Raw genomic sequence first — 18,370 nt, forward strand, 5'->3', positions numbered from 1 at the left:
CACGGGACTCTTCAGCCATCCGCCCGCATCAACTTACACTTCCTGCAGCTGCGTAGGGGAAAGCTACTGCTGGCAGGTGCAGCCAGGGATGCGGAAGGGGAAGGGCTGGAACTCAGCTAGAAGAGCAAGAACAGCAGTTTGGGAAAAGTGATGATGGATTAAGTGGAGTAAACTACCACCAGAGTTGGAGGTAATAAGTCATTTACTAGAAATATGAAAGTACAGTTGAACAACAGAAGCAGGCATTAAAACAAGCCTAAAAAACAGGGTTATTTTCCCCATAGAGATAGACATATTTGAAACTGTAAAATTGATTTACGCAATACAGGTAAAGTCACAAAGCTGGAAAGGTTTGTCTGTAAAAAAAAATTACAAAAGAGGTAAAAAAAAAGTTATATATATTTATGTTATGAAGGGGAACCTTTATGGTAGAATGACTTTAATACATCTCTCTTAGGTTTATCAGTCCTCTTAAAAAGGGGCTTTGGTGTACTCTGTGACCCATGAGTAACCTTTAATTCTGTTGTTGACAGTAAACGATGCTCCTGGATCAGAGCCACATATGTCATGAGAAGCTGATAAGGGCACAAACATGACACAAGGATTAGTCCTTACTCCTCATGTGTCCAAGAGGAGCTCCACCTGATCAACAGTGGCAGCATACTCTTCTGTTTCTTTCTGAAAGGATAGCTGCTTCTCCAGGAAATTGTTTCTATCATTCTCTGCCAGTTTCCACATAGCTGTTGCTGTCTATATGGAAAGAGCAAGTTAGTGCACAGTAGGGACTGTTACAAATACAGTATGTATGACTCCACAGAGGCAGCAGAGCTAAAAGCACATGGCTTTTTTGTAAGTCAAGCCACACCAGGAAGACCACTTTGCTTCAGCCCCTTACCCCAAAGCACCAATTTCTTACTAAGACATCCTGTTCAAGACCAGCCCTTGGTAACTTCAAAACTCCTGCTGATCACGTGAGAGTACAATTAAGTATTGTTTTTTGGCTACATACAGCTGAATCAAAGTTAATTCAGTAAAGACCACGGTTTAAGGAATCTTGGGTATTCTGAATTTACCATGCTAGTGGCATAGTAGGAGTTCTCACCCTGAAGAGCCACTTCTGAAACACTAATGCATAGGTAGCTGAAATTTGACTAGGATGCTACCTGTGGTAGTTATATGGGCATTATTGTAGCATTTGAGCACTTGGCAACCAAATTTATTTTTAAGACCTCCATGAGGTAGGCAAGTACTGTACTCCTTGTTGTAGAGCAGGGGTGGCCAACCTGAGCCTGAGAAGGAACCAGAATTTACCAATGAACATTGCCAAAGAGCCACAGTAATAGGTCAGCAGCCCCCTATCCGCTACCCCCTCCAGCTCCCAGCACCTCCGACCCACTGGCAGCCCTGCCAATCAGCTATATTGGAAAGTTAGCATCTGTAGCTCCAGCCTCGGAGTCAGCACCTATGCAAGGAGCCGCATATTAACCTCTGAAGAGCTGCATGCGGCTCCGAAGCCGCAGGATGGCCACCCCTGTTGTAGAGATTGGAAAGTAAGGTAAAGACCAGATGACATGCCCAAGGTCACATAAGAAATCTGTGGCACAGCAGAGAGTTGGACCTAAGTCTGAGTTCCAGGCTAGTGCCCTAACTACTGGACCATCCTTCCTCCCATGAAGGATAATGCTTCATCTGTTGTGAATAGGATCTTGAGATCTTTAGTGACCCTAAGTAGCAGGAACTTCTCAGTAGATACGTAAATTTGCACTTCCAGAACATTGCCGCCACCCTTTCCAACAATTCTGCAACATTGGCTCATTGCTATTTTCAGAATCACTAGCTTCCTGGTGCGCCCTTCATTCTCTTTTGGAGGCCTCTCATTCCAGTTCTGACTATACTTAATCCTGATTATCTTTGATTATACTGGATCTTCCAAGTTAAGCTGGCTGTTAATTTCAGTGACGTGACCGATTTTAGCTGTAATCCCTTCCCATTACTTTGGGAACTTAATACCACCTAGAATGTCCTTATTACATGCATATTTACAACAGAAGACAGGAGGCAAGGTAGTAAGCCCGCTACAGTACATTGGTCTGCTTGAAGAGAACCCAGGAAACCAGAACTTCATCCCAAACCAGGCAACTGAATATCTGTGGTTTTCTGAAGGAAAAGGTTGTCTTACCAGAAGCTCTTCCTGTTTTGCAGCCATTTGGCTGAATAGTCTCAGTTCTTCTTTAAGCTTCTCTGTCAGCAACTGAAGAAAAGCCCAAAGCATTTAGTTTATCCAGGTTCTGCACCACACAGCAATTGCCTCTATTATCAATTTAAACTTCTAGTAAACAAAAATCTGTAACCCAATTCCACTCAAAAGTTCTCACCATTGTCTGCTTCTGACACTCCTTCGTATCTTCTTCCTCCAAGATTTCATTGCCTGTAACTGGTTTATAAATACTTTCATAAGCTTCTTTAGTAGTTACCCAAACGATTCCCCACTAGCTGTTAGACCTCACCTTCACCCACAGTATTGAGTCACTTCACTGCAGAATCAGCCTCTAAATCTACATTAAGAGCAAATCAAGTATTCTGGGGAGTTATGAGTCTGGTTCTTCTGTAGTAAGCAGAGAGCCAGATAGAACAACTTCTCCCTTTCAGCGCAGAGTGATTAGTGCTGTTGCTGTTTGCCAAAACCTGAAGTCAAGCATGAATGTCACATGAGCTCCTTGGTTACAACAAAAAGGTCACACCTGAAGAATCAGGGTACCAATTATCATAATGGGAGGAGATGGGGGCTAACTCCCCACCTTATGCTTAGAACTGAAATAGTTAGTCCTTACCTGGATCAATATTTCTGCTTTCTAAAATCACCATGCAGTTTTCTTGAAATTTCTTCAGCTTTTGAACTTCTTCTTCCAGGACTTCATTCTTTTCTCTCAAGTCTTTTATAGTGCCCTATCAGTACCACACAAGTTAGAAGTCAATAGAGCCCCTAAAAAGATTCTGTTTCCTCCCAACTTCTTCCTAATTCGCAGCCATACCTGCTCCCAATGTATTGGAGATAAGTTCTTGGACACTGATTTAGTTCTCACCACTTTTTAATACTGACAGATTTGGAGCTGCCTGTAATAATTTAATACTATCTCTGGACTCAATTAATGTAAGCATATGTTGTATTAATTCCTAACAATGTTGCTAATGAAATGCACTCCAAATGGGGGGGAAGAGGAGGGAGGGGACAGTAAATCTTGAACAGCCCCTCTTGATGGACAGTACTGGAGTTATTTGTCCTGGAGTGCTGGCTAGACCCCCTATTGACTTGCTAAAATAGGTTTATCCAGGAATGTCTCAGTCCAATGAGGAGAGAGCAAAACCTCAGAAGGCTTTAGAGACACAGACCAGGTATACAGTAGGAGCGCTTGGCTAGTATAGCTATACCAGCATATTTTACTAGCAAAGCATTCCTAGTATAGACACAGCTTATACCCGTAAACCACACTTTTGCTGGTATAGCTTACTCAAGCACTGCCCTCTGCCCCACAGAGAATAAGCTATACCAGCAAAAGCCCAGTTTTGCTGGTGCAACTGCATCTGCACTACGGATTGTTGCTGGCATAGCTCTTCATAACTCTGACATAGCTTTGCTGACAAGAGTTTAAAGTGTAGACCTGGCCATGCTGTGGAGGAAGTCAGAATGTTAAGGGGTAAGAGGAAGAGACTGAAGCAGAAACTATTGAGTGTAGGCAACAGACTGCTCCTGAAGGGGTCTAGGGTAATATAGGCCTACTTGAGCTTTTAGATAAAAAGCTAGACTTTTGTTTTAATAATTTAATAATTAAAATGTTATTTTACTCCTGGGGGAATTCTGCGTCATGCAGGATTTCACAGAAACGTTTTGTGCACAGAATTCTGCCCTCCCCCCCCCCCCCCCAAAAATGGGCTGCAGTGCTGCTGGAGGGTTTCATGCTGTTTCTCCCACTAGATCCCTGGGCTCTGGAGGGGAGAGGGGCAGGTGTCTGGGGAGAGGGGCAGATAAGGGGGGGTATCTTAGCAAGGGGGGGCCCTGCAGCTGGGCTCGGGGAGGGGAGGGGTTGTGGGTGTCTGGCCCTCCAGCTGCGCTCTGGGGTGTGAAGGGGGCAGAGAAACAGGACACTGGGTTGTCACAGAGGTTTCCTTAATTCTACTCCTGGGGGAATTTGTGTGTATGTATGTATGTTGTATTGTTACAAACATACTTGCTGACAGATATTTTGAAATAAATTACCAAAATAATTGAAACTGGCATGATTAGGTAGTGTTATTTTGACAAATAAAATTTGCAGAATTTTAAAATATCGTGTGTGGAATTTTTACTTTTTTGGCACAGAATGCCCCCAGGAGTATTCTTATGCTGTGTTCCCACTGTTCAGATTCAAGAATACTTTTAAAGAAAGCTGTTTTGTGTCACTGTGTTCACCACTGGTCACAGCTCCTGAAGGGAAGAACTGCAGGTACCCAAATCCAGTTGGATCTGTTGAGCAGTCACACTTGGTACTGTAGTATAGGGCCTGGTCTAAGAATAGAAGAATCACATGATTTTGCCTGAGGTGTGAAAGGTCAAGGCCTAAAAGCTAGAAAGATCAAGAGGAGACAGAGGTGCAGCTAGCCCTGAATCTTGACAAACTCGTTGCCTTGTATCACATACTAGACCTAATAGCAGGCTTCAGTCACAACTTTAAACAAGTAAATTGGGAGTGTGGTACATGGGAACAGAAGAGATCTTATTTGGACTCAATGAGCCACAGCATTATTCCCCACACAGCTCATAAAAGTATTACCAGATAATCTTTTAACAAGATGATCAGCCAAGCACCGCTTTTTACCTGTGCTCCTGCCAGCTTTGAGTGCAGTTGTTGTTTGGCTATTTCCAACAACTGGTTCTTCGTCTTTAGCTCTGTCTCCAATCTGTATCGGCTCAGAGGTCTGTAGAGAGTGACACATCACCGAGGATTTAACAGATGCCAATTTATGGTTAGTATTCAGCTAAACATGGTTAAGACATGCTTCAGCCAGGGAAGCGTCAGCCAGTGTTCAGTGCACCTGCAGTAGTGTAGCTTTCTCTCTTGAAAGATGGAGTGTGCACTGAACTAATACTAGAGTGTTTTGGGCTCCATGTAGCCAGAGTTGATGGTTGGCCATCAGCACATGAATTAGACCATACTGTTCATTGCCATACAAGACTGGGCCTCATCAGAGCAGCTAATAGTACTATTTGAGAGAAGTTTTTTTGCACCAACTTACCCTCGTGCAATTGTTGCTGTCTTTTTAGAAAGAGGCTCTGCTTTCTTGGTAGACCTACAGAGACTAAAAAGGTAGAAGTATCATTATTATCATCAAAGCGTGTAGTAATTTTGCCAAACCACCAAACCAACTATCACTTTAACAAAAGCCTGATTTTCTAGGCGTATTTTTTGCTATTGACTGGAGTACCTTTTGGAATTTTTAGATTACTAAAAACCTGAAGTTTGTCAGTGCATGTACTTTCCATTTACCCTTGGTTTTTGGCTTTGAAGACACCATCCTCTGGAACATTTGAGCTAAAAGTGAAATTGGGATCTTTGCTGAATTCTGGCTCAACTGTTTTGTTGATACGCTGTTTCTTCGATGGAAATGGTGTCTGTATATCTGCAACAAGATACAAGTGTCACCGAACAATGCGAGGAATTAACAAGAGCAAAAAGTCCTCCAAATTTTACATTAGGAAATCTTGAACTTCAGAGGAATCACTTGCATGTTAACATGTCACTCTAACAAGATGTGAAGTAACAATGACTAAGTAGGACGCCTCACCCCATCCCTACAGTCTCCAAATCCTGAACAGAATACAGGCTCAGAATGAAAAAATTTATGTTACTTAAGCCCTGGATGGGCTACAGTAAGCAGTTTTAGAATGTGGTTTACCATTCCAGCAGTGGATCGGATGGCTTGACACCCAGGTTTAATGACACAGACAGTCATTTCAACATCAGACAGATACATGAACACTGCTTTGATAGCCAAAGTTGTTCAGTGTTGAATGAACAGAGCGATTTAAAAATTTTAGGGTTAGAAGATTTAATTTGACATTGCTTAAGCAACTACAGACTTCTAACATTGAGATGAAAGTCACACAAAGTCATGAGAAAGCTTGTTCTCTGAATATACAGACTGACTGTATGTCATGATGATCTGGCCACTCTTTAACATTTGATATTTCCACTAATTATGTAGGGCCTTGTTCACACCAAGCAGTTTTGGAAGTTCAGCGACAGGCTAGCAATAGGAGCATTAGTGTAGAGTAGCCACATGGGTTTTGGCCATCGTATTGTTTTGACATCCTCTGAGCAAAGTTAGGCAAAACTGCGGTTAAGATGACTTTACCTGGCTTACACTCACCCTACCAGCATTGCTAGCACTGGTGGAGTTGCACCACTACTAGACCAACAGTAGGATAATTTTTGAAAAAGCTCAGCAATGATGCAAACCGATTTTAAAAAAAGAACAGTGAGATAACAAATGTGCGATAGCTATCTTGCTGTAAAATCCAAAGCAGATGTGTGAGGTCAGCACTATATGCCCTCCTGGGACTGATCTCACCTAGTTAATCCAGTAGCAAAATTATCATGTCTTGGCTCCACTATGTTTTTACAGAGATAGTTAACACACATTTGTTATCTCACAAACACATTAAAAACACAGGGAATGAAGACAAGCCTAGGAGGCCAAGCATGGAGCGTTTCTGCCCAAAATACAAGTTTCAAGAGGTTATGAACACATGAGGATGGCATGCTAAGAGTTTTCTATTTATCACTGTTATAGTTAAGGTTGTAAAATAATTACAGGGTTTAATATTGGATGAACTATAGTAGTTACTAGTAAGATTAAAACCATTCTGCAAATTAAAACAGTGATACTCATGGTTTTACTAAAACAGTGGTTCTCAAACTTTTTTCCCCCCGTAGACCACTTGAAAGTTGCTGAAGGTCTTGGTGGACCACTTAATGATCTTTCCAAATGTTGTTTGTACCATTTTAGCTAACTATTGTAAAGCGCTTTGGATAAAAGTGTTTTTTTAAATATATATATAAAAAAATAAAAGAAACACCTTAATAGTAAACATTTTTGTTCTAAAAATAAGAGCACACAACTCATATTTTAATATCAATAGTCCTACCTTTCTAATACGATGGATGTGCCCTCTCTCCCCCGCCATGGCAGCCCCCAGGCCAGGGCTGGGGGGCCTGGGGTGTCTCTCCCTGGCCAAGGCAGCTCCCACAGAGTTGAGGCTGGGAAGGAGGGCAGTCTCTCCCTGACAGCCCTGGTGCTGGGGAAAGTTGCCTTTCTCTGGCCACCGCAGCCCTGCACGTCCCCGATTCCCCCTACCCCCTCTTCTCACCCCACTGCCCCCTCCCACCTATCCCCTATTCCCCCCCAAGGCCACCACCTCACCTTACATGTGTCTTCTCCAGGGTCCAGGCACCTAATTAGTGGAGCCACGCCTGAGCAGCTCCACTAATTAGGTGGCAAAAAGAAAAGGAGTACTTGTGGCACCTTAGCGACTAACACATTTATTTGAGCATAAGCTTTTGTGAGCTACAGCTACATCGATGAAGTGAGCTGTAGCTCACGAAAGCTTATGCTCAAATAAATTTGTTAGTCGCTAAGGTGCCACAAGTACTCCTTTTCTTTTTGCGAATACAGACTAACACGGCTGCTACTCTGAAACCACTAATTAGGTGGGTGGCCATTCATTCTCTTGTGTGTGACCACCCAGGCACACACCTTAGGGGGAACTATCTGCAGCTCGCGGACCAGTTTGAGAACCTTTGTACTAAAAGATATTGATGAGCATTTATCCCGGATTCTTTAGAGGGCAAAGTTAATACTCTAGAAAATTAAGACCTAGGTCACCTTCTGAATCCAAAAACTCCTCAAAGCCATCTCTCATCAGCCTTCTAGAAGTCAAGTATCCCTGGGCTCCTTTACTCCTAAAAATGCAAGGGGTTGTGTTCTTTCCCACCAACCAACTTTGCAGTGATAATAATGATAATAATAAAATAAAAATTGACTCTTCTAGCACACCCTCTCCCTGTTTTGCAAAAATTCAACTGGTTTTGAGACACAAACAGGTGCTCAGCTAATGAAAAAGAGGAGTCGTGGAAAGTGTAACGTATTAACGTTTCACAATATAAGAGACCACATGTATTTCGAAGTAGGCAATAATACTTCGCTGCTGCTCAAAAGGTGCTGGTCTCCCAGCCTTACTCGAAGGAAGGAAGGAAGGAAGGAAGGAAGGAGAGAGGACGATTAGCCGCAGTGCTGTGACCAGCCTGAAGCTGCAGCACGCCCGCAGGGTCACTGACCTGCGGGGACGCTGCGGGAGAGGGCTGTGGGCGGATGGAAGCTGTAGACCGGGATCCTGGAATGTTCGCTCTCCATGGCCTGCCGGTCCCCGCCGCGCGAGCCGCGCGAGCCTGGACGCCAAGGGCTACACAGGAAGGAAGCGCCGATCAACGCCCCGCAGGCTCTTCCAGCGGGGCGAGGACGGGGCAGGGGTCCCCGCGCGCCGGTCCCCGGCGGGACGGACACACACACACACACTTAGCAGGGCCCCGGCAGGTGGGGAGTCTCGCACAGCGGCCCAGCGAGCGGCGTTTGAAAGACCCAGGGGAGGTCGCGCAGGGCTCGGCCAGGCCCGCGGGAACAGCGCGGCCGCTCCGACCGTTTCGCTTTGGAACCGAAGCCGGTTCCACGGACGCGCCCACCAGCCCGCGCGTGTCGGACCCTAGGAAAGCGCCTCCCCACCCCCGCCCGACAGCCGGGCCGGGCCGGACCCGTCCCGCGCGCTGCACAGAGCCGGACCGGGGGCGCCCCGGACCGGGTGCCGGCTCACGGGACAGAGAAAGGTGACGGCGACAGGCACTTATCTGGGTGGGCGCTGTTCCCGCTGCCGTTTGAAAGTGGGAACGGCGACGGAAGGGCGGGGCGAAGAGGCCGCGCAGGCGCAAAGCCGGCGGGTGGCGTTTGCACATGCGCAGTGGGGAAAGTGAAGCCCCCACCGAATTCACCGCCCTGAGCTGGGGCGGCCAAGGCGGAGGCGCGGGGAAGGCGTCCGCGCGCACGTGCCCCCTCGGGGAGCCTCCCTCGGGCGGGGAGGATGGGCGGCGCGGAGCCTCCTACCCTCCAGGAGCGCCGCGATGCTGCGTTATGGCTTGGGGGGGCGGCGGCGGCTTTCCTGCTCTGGGCTGCCCTGCGGCTGCGAGGGAGCCTCGGGCGCAGCGGGGTGCCCCCCCCCCCAGCTCTGCCCGGCCTCTCGCCCAGCTGCAGACCGACCAGACTTGCAGTACCTCCCGTCCCCGTGAGCGCTGGCAGCGTGGAAGCCTGTCTCGCCCCCCAGCCCTCGTGTGGCCGGTGCTGCGGGGGGCGGGGGTGGGGGTTGTCGTGCCCCAGCAGTGGAGCTAGGCATAGGCAGACTAGCTGGTTGTTCAGAGGCGGAGCAAGGCGAGGGTCCCCTCCTGTTTGGTTTGTGGGAAAGTGCAGTTAGTAGCTCGTAGGGGTGGGCGGAAATATTCCTGGTAGGGCTCCCAATGAGCTAGCAGCGCTGTCACTGGTTAGTATCGCAAAAAGAAAAGGAGGACTTGTGGCACCTTAGAGACTATTTCCACTGGATGCAGCCGAGGAAGCGAGCTGTAGCTCAGGAAAGCTCATGCTCAGATACATTGGTCAGTCTCTAAGGTGCCCCAAGTCCTCCTGTTCTTTTTGCGGATACAGACTAACCCGGCTGCTCCTCTGAACCCTGCTTAGTATCCGTGCACCACCAGCTCAAGGGTCCCTGCAGGGAGGTAGGAGCAGAGCTGCTGCGAACTTAGGGTTTCCATTTCACAGGAAAATGAGCGTTTTGAAATTTGGTTTCATTCCAAATAGGAAGAAAACCTACTATTTTTGCAGTTTCCTTCACAATGGATATTCTCAAAACGTTCCTTGTGGAAAATGTTAGTTTCACAACATTTTGAATTTCAGCTGTAATGTTTTCAATTGTGTATTATTTTGCATTATGTATACATTATTTCATTCTGTGTTAAGAGGTGTGCACAGTAACTCCTGCATAACTTGAATGTCAACCTTTCCTTACAACACTAGCAGGACCTGAAGAAGAGCTCTGTGTATCTCAAAAGCTTGACTTTTTCACCACAGAAGTTGGTCCAATAAAACTGGTTCTCAATCGGGGTAGCTGTACTGGTGGGGGTACACAGAGGTCTTCCAGGGCACTCAGTAATTCATCTAGCTCTTTGCCTAGTTTTACAACAGGCTACATAAAAATCACTAGCAAAGTCCGTACAAACTAAAATTCCATACAATTATTTATACTGCTCTATAATGTACACTGAAATATAAGTACAATATTTGTATTCCAATTGATTTATTTTATAATTATATGATAAAAATGAGAAAATAAGCAATTTTTCAGTAATAGTGCGCTGTGAAACTTTTGTCTTTTTATGTCTGATTTTGTAAGCAAGTAGTTTTTAAGTTTGGTGAAACTTTGGATACATAAGACAACTCACACTCCTGAAAGGGGTACAATAGTCTGGAAAGGTTGAGAACCCTGCAATAAAAGATATTACCTCACCTGTCTTATCACTCTAACACAAGCAGGAAACACTTTGATCAGTACTAAACAGCGGCCCTTAATGATTTCACAAGAGAATATTTCAATTAATGTATTATGCCATGTCAGCTGTAGTGCATAATATGTATATGCACTACTATATGGTATATACATTAATACATTGTGAACTACTACTGCTGACATGTTAGGAAATAACATACAAATAATATACAAATGAAAAAATAAAATTTGAAACAAAATTTAGAAATGTTTCCAAAATGAAATTTTTCATACTGAAATTTCTTATGGGAAATTTCATAAAAAATTATACAATTTTTTGGGAAAAAAAAGCTTTGTCAAAAACAGCTTTTCCCAGCAAAAATCTTCTGATGAAAATTTTCTGATAAGCTTTAGTCACAGGGACTGATGTGGGGGAAAGACCCTTAAAGGGAAGTAGTGCCGCAAGTGTTTACCATATGTGACAACAGTGGCCATCTGTTTTTTAACTATTTATTTTAAAATTATTTCAACAGATACAGTGATATACAGAGTCCCCAAATACTGTGCAATAATGGTACACTAATCATAGGTATGAATATAAAGGCATGAATTTGACCAATTAAGACTGAAGCACATTTTATGGACTCTAAAACTTCTAAAATCCTAAATTATATGGTTTGTAATGGAAACTCTTAACACACACAAAATTGCATTGTGGCTGTTGGTTGCCCCTAAAAAAGTGTGCTTAGAGGTCACAGAACAGACATATAACTGTATTTTTGAAAACTCCCTACTTAAAAATGAGAACTTGATCAGATTTTTCAGACACATTTCATATTTTCTCTCTCTCTCTCTCTTTTAACAAGCCAATCTTTTTTCCCAAACATCCTTTAGCTTATTTGCCTTTTAAGAGAGCTACAAGCCCTTTGGAACTCAGAGCTTGTCCTCAATATTTGAAGAAGGGTAGATAGATAGTTTTAGGTTTTGCTGCTATTTATTTTTCTGAATATATAATACAAGGCATATCCATATGTCTAAATATTTATCTTGTTTGTGTCTTCCTTCTTTTACCCAAATCTGATAGATAAGCTTTTCTATTCAAGGATATCACATACTCTGGCATACCATTAGAATGAGCTATGTTTTTAAAGGTAAGCAAGTATGTAAGTCTTTGCAGGACACGTGCCTGAGATAGAACACAGAGATACTGATTTTTCCACCACTGAGCCAAGACCAGTCTTGCTGCTACTAGTTTTATCAGGCTTTTGTTACAATTATAAGAGATATCTCTCACAGGGAGGTCTCACAGAACTGTTGCTGGGTCATTTGAAATATTATATTTAGTTATTAACTTTATTGCTATGTAATTTTGCACTAGTAGATACTGCTAAAGGATACGTTTTTGCATAATCAGCTCTCCCCTTACACCCCAATTGTGCAAGCTGATCTGTGCAGGTGTAACTCCTCGAGTTTAGATCAGCTTGCAGAACTAGGCCTTAGTTTTATATTTCAATCAGAGGATTCTCCCCTCTCCTCCTCCCCCACCCCCGCACACACTTATCCCACTTGCACAATGATATGGGCACACACAATAAAGAGATATTTATAAAATCCGTCATTGACTTTCTGGAATACTTATATTTGCTGACATCATTTTCAGATGTGGGCTACAAATCATTGCAATGAATATGAGGTCCCAATTTATAGAAGAACGAAGTCACCGTGTATTCTCAAGTCACTCTTTGTATTTATTACTGTAGAGTTGAAATGCAAGTTGTAGGTGCCATCCGTATGGGATCCAGGCAACCATAAGATAAAATCAAGTTGGAAAATTGAACCATATTAAATACAAACCAGAAGGTCCAGTATTCCTACTTGAATTTCTTGCTTTTTTGAATTTCTTAGCTCTTGCTAACCTGCACCAACCAACCTTGGTGAGTTTTCCAGATAGCTAATATGAACGAATAGATAGCTACAGTGTGCATGTTGATGGATGGAAGCTCAGAGGTGCAAATTTTCTCTTGCTGATGCCATAGGAAAACACATTGGGCATGTACAACATAAAGAAAATGAATCACAATATTCATAGCAAAGGCACAAGGTATGACGGTGTTCAGGAGAGTTTGTCATAAATATTTATTTTTATGCTGACTTTTAGAAAGCTTTTTCTTATTGTAACAAATAAAGACGTGGTTCTTTTTTGTCTTTTCTGGTAAAGAAAAAATTAAAATTCAAGATTCAGCAGATATGCCAACTTTAAAAATATTTTTACATTTTTGCCTGGGATAGAAACTAGCTGTGAACATGAAACACAAGCTGCCCAAGTCACAGAGGACAAGGAGATGGCTTTCTGTCTAGGAAAACCCCACGCTGAAGCAGTGTCAGAAGGAGTTCCCTCCAGTGAAACCAGCTGAAATCCTGATCAGAAAGATATTTGGGGCTGGACTATATAGTTTTCTCATTGAAGAGTAACAGATCACACCAGTTGAAAAACACTCACTGGGCAGATTTAAACAAATATCTGAATACAATTCCTTTGGGGAAATTTGTAAACCTGGACTGCTAATAAAAACAGAGATCTGCTTCAACAGGAAACAGTTCTCTTTCCAGCCATTAGCCAGATTCCAATGATTAGCAATTATAAATATTTTTCTACATGGGATTTATTTCTTTAAATATCTAGAGAGAGTCACCTCTCTAATCATTATCCCCTTCTTTCTTGTACTTGGCAGGAAAACAAAATCTAATCACTATAGGGAATGTCAAAAAGTACAAATGTGAATATGGCATGGGCTGCTGGATGGTCAACATTTTTTTACTGCATTAAAATTCATCTCTAATCCTCATTTTTTTTTAATATCAGATTTGCTGACTCAGTGAAAATGTAGGCATCTCTGCAGCTGAAATACCTAGCTCAAAGAGGGAAGGGAAGAAAGATTTTATATTTACAGTGTAAATAGGAGGTTTATTTCCTGTTTTCTTCTGTAATTGAGTTTTACTTTCTTGGAGATTTCAGCTGCTGTAACCAGAATTTTGTGCACTGGATCGTTTGATCCAAACATCAGGCATGTCTGGTTGGCTGTTTGGTAAAACAACTGGACCGTCACTCCCTAATCCCAATCGGTTTTTCCAAGAAGAGCTGTTTTGCTGGGATGCTGGTAGAGATACATCAAAGACGGTCTCTCTCAGGTCCAACCTCAGGGTGTCTCTCTTCCCATTCAGGTGACCTCTCTCTGCTGCACAGCAGGAATCAGACACATCTAAGACATTGGGACAAGAACTGGCTGACTCAGCAAGTTTTATGCTCTGCTCAAAATCACTGAGAGAGATCTCACTTGAGGCGTTGAGCACATTGAAAGAACTGCTATGAGAACAAAGGCCTCTGTGAAATTTGTAAATTTCAGCTTCAGGGATATTAGTATTTTCTGAGGTATAATCTGACTGTTGTTGAGCAGTGTCTCTAGAACACTGAGATTTATTTAACTGTCCTTCATCTTTCATGCTGGCTGAATAAAGATAATCCAGCATGTATCCATCCCAGGCTTTTGGACCATATTTTTGACATCTACAATCCCTGCAGAGTCTCTCTCCATGAATTTCTGCTTCTGCTCCCGAGCTGCTATGTTTGTAAGGAGAAGATGTTTGCAAGGCAGGGCACTGACAAAGATCTACACGGTGGTCCATTAGAGTCTCCTGCAGATTCTGTCTGTCTGTTTCAAGAGAAGGATGGATTCCTATTCTGGGACACCTGCTGTCTTGGAGCTGTATGTCTTCAGACAGGACAGAAGGACGATTAGACAGTTTGCTTGTGGAAGTGCTGTTGTCAAAACTGTCACTAAGTTTTCTGGCCAAGGGCTGGAGCTCATACTGTTCATTTGCAGTGTTAGACTCTTGCACCTTCCGTAATCTGTTCTGCTTCTCTTCTCCCCCACAGTTAAAGCTTCCATTTGGCCTGGAGTCATCAGAATAGTCCTTCAAGGCATAGGTGCAAGGCCAAAGGATCTGACCACAGTTCTTCTCTGGGCCAAAGAAGCAGCATAGAGACTGAAAAAAGAAGCTGGCAAATCCACAGCTGATACACTTGATCATCATTATGAATATCCCGAGCTTCCGGTATGCCAGCACTGTGGCAGGCAGCATGATGATACCTGCAGAAAACAGAGCAGATGCCACCATAGCAGTGGCACAGCTCATCTGCTTCAGAGAGAAGGCCACTCGGCTCAGGCGATCAGAATGTGGGCACAAGTGGTAGGAAATACAGTAGTTCACTGTAAAGTCAGTGGAGAGGCCTACTGCTGCTGAAATGAAGAGAGACTCCACTGCATTGAGCTGCCATTCCAACAGCACCAAAAGTCCAACAGTTACCAGGACAGTGCCTGTGATAGCTGTAACAGAGAATATGCTGAGAATAACATTCCAGGTGGTGAGCAGCAGCACCACAAAAGAGATGGTTATGGATAGTCCTATGACCACCATTGTCTCTGTGCTAAGACTGTGCTGGAGATTATATAGCTCTAGTTTACTGGTGTACCATCCATTCTGAAGCCCCATGGGGGCAGTTTTCATTTCCTCTGTTATCCAGTGGCCAATTTCATTGTAGAATTGTTTGGCTTTGCTGTAGTTGAAGCTGTAGTGATAAATAGTTTGAAACTGTAGCACCAAGGCAATTAGGTTTCCCTCTCCATCAAATCTAAGACCCAAATCATAGGTTTCAGCCCCATCTCTGCCTTGTTCCATGATCATCATTTTGATGCAGTGCAGGAAGACTTCGCTTCCATAGGGGAAGGGGAAGTGGTTACAGCAGAGATTGAAGCTGTGATCTTGCTGGGAGCACTGGCGACTGTCCATCCACGTGTGAAACTCCTCCATGAAACAAACTGTAGATTTCTGCTCCAGATCAGAATAGTAGAAAGTTTGATTCTTCACTTTTTGGCAGAACTCCAAGAGCCAGTTTTGAGCTTCAGGATTTTGGATTGTAAATGTGGTATCTTTCACCAGCGTGCCATTGCTCTTAGGATTGAAATGATCCCCGTTGTCCACAGGCAGTATGCCCCAGACTATAGTGATGGGCATGTGTTGTCCTTCTCCATGCTCCAGCCTCTCAAACATGAACTGGTGACAGTATTCTGCATCATATCTCTCAAAGGGATGGCTTAACCTAAACATCTGGACAGATGGCATCTCTAAACTGGGGAGTTTTAGTTTAGGATTAAAACAGGAAATGTAGGCACCCCCTATTGCCAAGGCTGTAAACCAGCAGATCCAAATGTAACGAAACTTTATAACACCACATGGAAGAATCTTCTCAAATAACAGCTTGGAGGTTTCACACAAGGTATTCTGGAGACCCCTGAGTATATGATGGAGAGAGAAAATAACTCTTTTATGCCCACTATAGTTCCAATAGTCTTCTGGTTTATAAATGCAGTTTGTTGCTATGTAGCGTTCATACAACACAACAGAAGATGGAAGCCAAGTTACCATGAATACTAAATTCACCAACACACAGGTGCCCATATAGATGGCAAAACAGCAGATGGCAATTATATTGCTCATATAGCTAGCATAGAAAGCAGCACCTGTTGTAAAGGAAGACGCCAGCATGAGATACCCAAAGTGGTGCATGGTTTGGCTCATCCACTGCAGGAGGCCTGCAGAAGGATTCTGGCTCTTGCTGAGGCTCCAGAGATCAAAAAACACAAAGGTGTGATTTGCGCAAATGCTACTGAGAATGACAACTGCTGTCAGGTTTACAAAAGGGAAGTAGGTGAATCTGAAGGCCACCTTATACAAGAAGAAGGAGATCATCAAAGAACTGACAACAATCATAAGGACCATAAAAGTAATAAAGATTGAGCGTAAATAAAAAGTCATACTTAGAAAAATGGCTAATATTGCCAGGACTGGATACATGGTATCCAGTAGAAGATAGTGCTGGAATAGTTTCTCTTTAAGACCCAGGTCCATTCCAGTGATTGATGTGTAATTATCAAACAGGTCCCATGACTCCAGGTTGTCCAGGTAGATTTCCATCATAGATGCTCCTTTCTTTGTAGGCAAAAACAGCAGGCTGTATTTCAGTGATGGCACTTGATATTCCATTGTCTGAAGACTGAGAAAGTCTCTGTCAACCAAGAAGTGAAGAAGCTGGTAAATACCACTGAACCGGGTACATTTTTCTGGTACTTTGGCACACTGAGAGTGTTTCTCTCTTCCAGTCCTGGGACCTATGCAAGAAGGAATAAGGATGCCTTTGTGGTAATCTGGGGCACAGGAACGGAGGAGTGCCAGGGTGTGGGAGACATCTGCTTGAGTTATCTCCAAACAAGAAGATCTGTTGTGAAGGACAGCAATATAGTTACCCAGAGACCAGCTTGGGCAGCATTCATTGCCTTCAGTACGTTGACAGAGATTCCCAAAATGAGCATGTGAGCGGATCTGAAAAACAGCCAATAGGAGAACATCAGATTAGACTCTCCCACTTTTTACTCTACTGCCTTTATACAGCAGAGTGTTTAAATTCTCACTAGAATTATCCTGTCCTCCTCATGTTTATAAACCCTGGCTCCCCAACCTTTTGTTGACAAAATACAATATATTGTAGCCATTGAAACAAGATGTTTGGGCAGCACTTTTTCCAAAACTAAATTAATAGCCTCTGTTATATATTTCTTGCACTGATTTAGGAATTGGGATCCTTCCTCAATCCATTGTCCTACTATTAGTGACAGCAGCTTTCCTCGTTTTACATTCATTCTCTGGATTAGGACCACTAAGATGAGAATTTTTAAGCCTTTATCCTTTTTCTTTTAAGCTTCTTTTTTCTGCACCGCAGTGACGTTCTGTGAAGGACATAAGCAGAAGGCATGGTGCTGTAAGGATAAGGCCTTTTCCTGCAGCCATATTGTAAGGCCTAAAGTCTTTGTCTGCAGCTGTATTAGGAGAGCAGCAGCCATTAGCTAAGAAGCAGGAAATCACATCCTAACATTCCATCTACATTACATTAAAACAAAGTAATATCAGGCTATTAAGAAGACGATCCTGTCCTAATAGCACCCAACATCACTAGATAAAAAACCAGATCTTACGATGGTTAAAGAAAACTTAATTTGACAGCGTTCTGTCTGGCAAGAAATCACTTATCCATAGTTGTGGTTGAGAAATCCCCATTTCTTTATTGTTTTGTTTTTATGGTCCCCCTTTCTCTATTGTATGTATGTATGATCTCTGTCTGGTTCTTTGATTGTTTCTGTCTGTTACATAACTGATTTACACCTTGCAAAATTAATTAATGTGGTGGGATATGATTGGTTAGAGAATTTTGTTACAATATGTTAGGATAGGTTAATAAAATGATTGGTTAAGGTATAGCTAAGCAAGACTGAAGTTTCACTATATAAACTGGTTTTTCACAGACCAGAAGAGGTTTTTTTTTTTTAAAGCTAAGAGCAGCTAGAGGGTTTTTTGTCTATTTGCATGGAGACAGAGGTGTTAGTTTTTTTTTTAAAGGATTTTTCTGTAGGCTGAGAATAGCTATCAGAGAACATAGGTATCATGTTACCACACAGCAAAATTTTACAAGCCAGATTTTTTGGTTTTGTTTTGTGGTTTTCTTTCTAACTCTCGGGTGTAAAGTTAGTTAAAAACAGAGAGGCTAGGATGACAGAAACCAAGGCACAACACAAACTGGAGTTACCCAGACTGGAGGCAGTGAAAGAGGCAGAAAAAGCCCAAGAGGCTGCCCACCAGAGA

General features: G+C 43.2%; 2 protein-coding genes across 3 annotated transcripts in view; both read right to left on the minus strand.

Moving 5' to 3' along the window:
* Positions 1-192: 192 nt before the first annotated feature.
* Positions 193-9,041, minus strand: KNSTRN (kinetochore localized astrin (SPAG5) binding protein). The gene is given in 10 exon segments (XM_073348786.2): positions 193-750; positions 2,180-2,251; positions 2,376-2,434; positions 2,832-2,946; positions 4,854-4,953; positions 5,272-5,334; positions 5,523-5,655; positions 8,373-8,477; positions 8,480-8,497; positions 8,933-9,041. Coding segments are annotated over 10 exon segments (906 nt in total). The 3' UTR covers positions 193-618.
* Positions 9,042-11,136: 2,095 nt separating this feature from the next.
* Positions 11,137-18,370, minus strand: part of DISP2 (dispatched RND transporter family member 2) — a 38,152-nt gene continuing 30,918 nt past the window's right edge. For both annotated transcript variants that reach the window (XM_073348782.1, XM_073348781.1), the window contains exon 8: positions 11,137-17,056. In XM_073348782.1, the coding sequence (XP_073204883.1) occupies positions 13,631-17,056 (3,426 nt within the window). In that variant the 3' untranslated portion in view covers positions 11,137-13,630. The remainder of the gene's footprint in view (positions 17,057-18,370) is intronic.

Source organism: Lepidochelys kempii, chromosome 6, assembly GCF_965140285.1.
Source record: "Lepidochelys kempii isolate rLepKem1 chromosome 6, rLepKem1.hap1, whole genome shotgun sequence".
Classification (NCBI taxonomy): Eukaryota; Metazoa; Chordata; order Testudines; family Cheloniidae; genus Lepidochelys; species Lepidochelys kempii.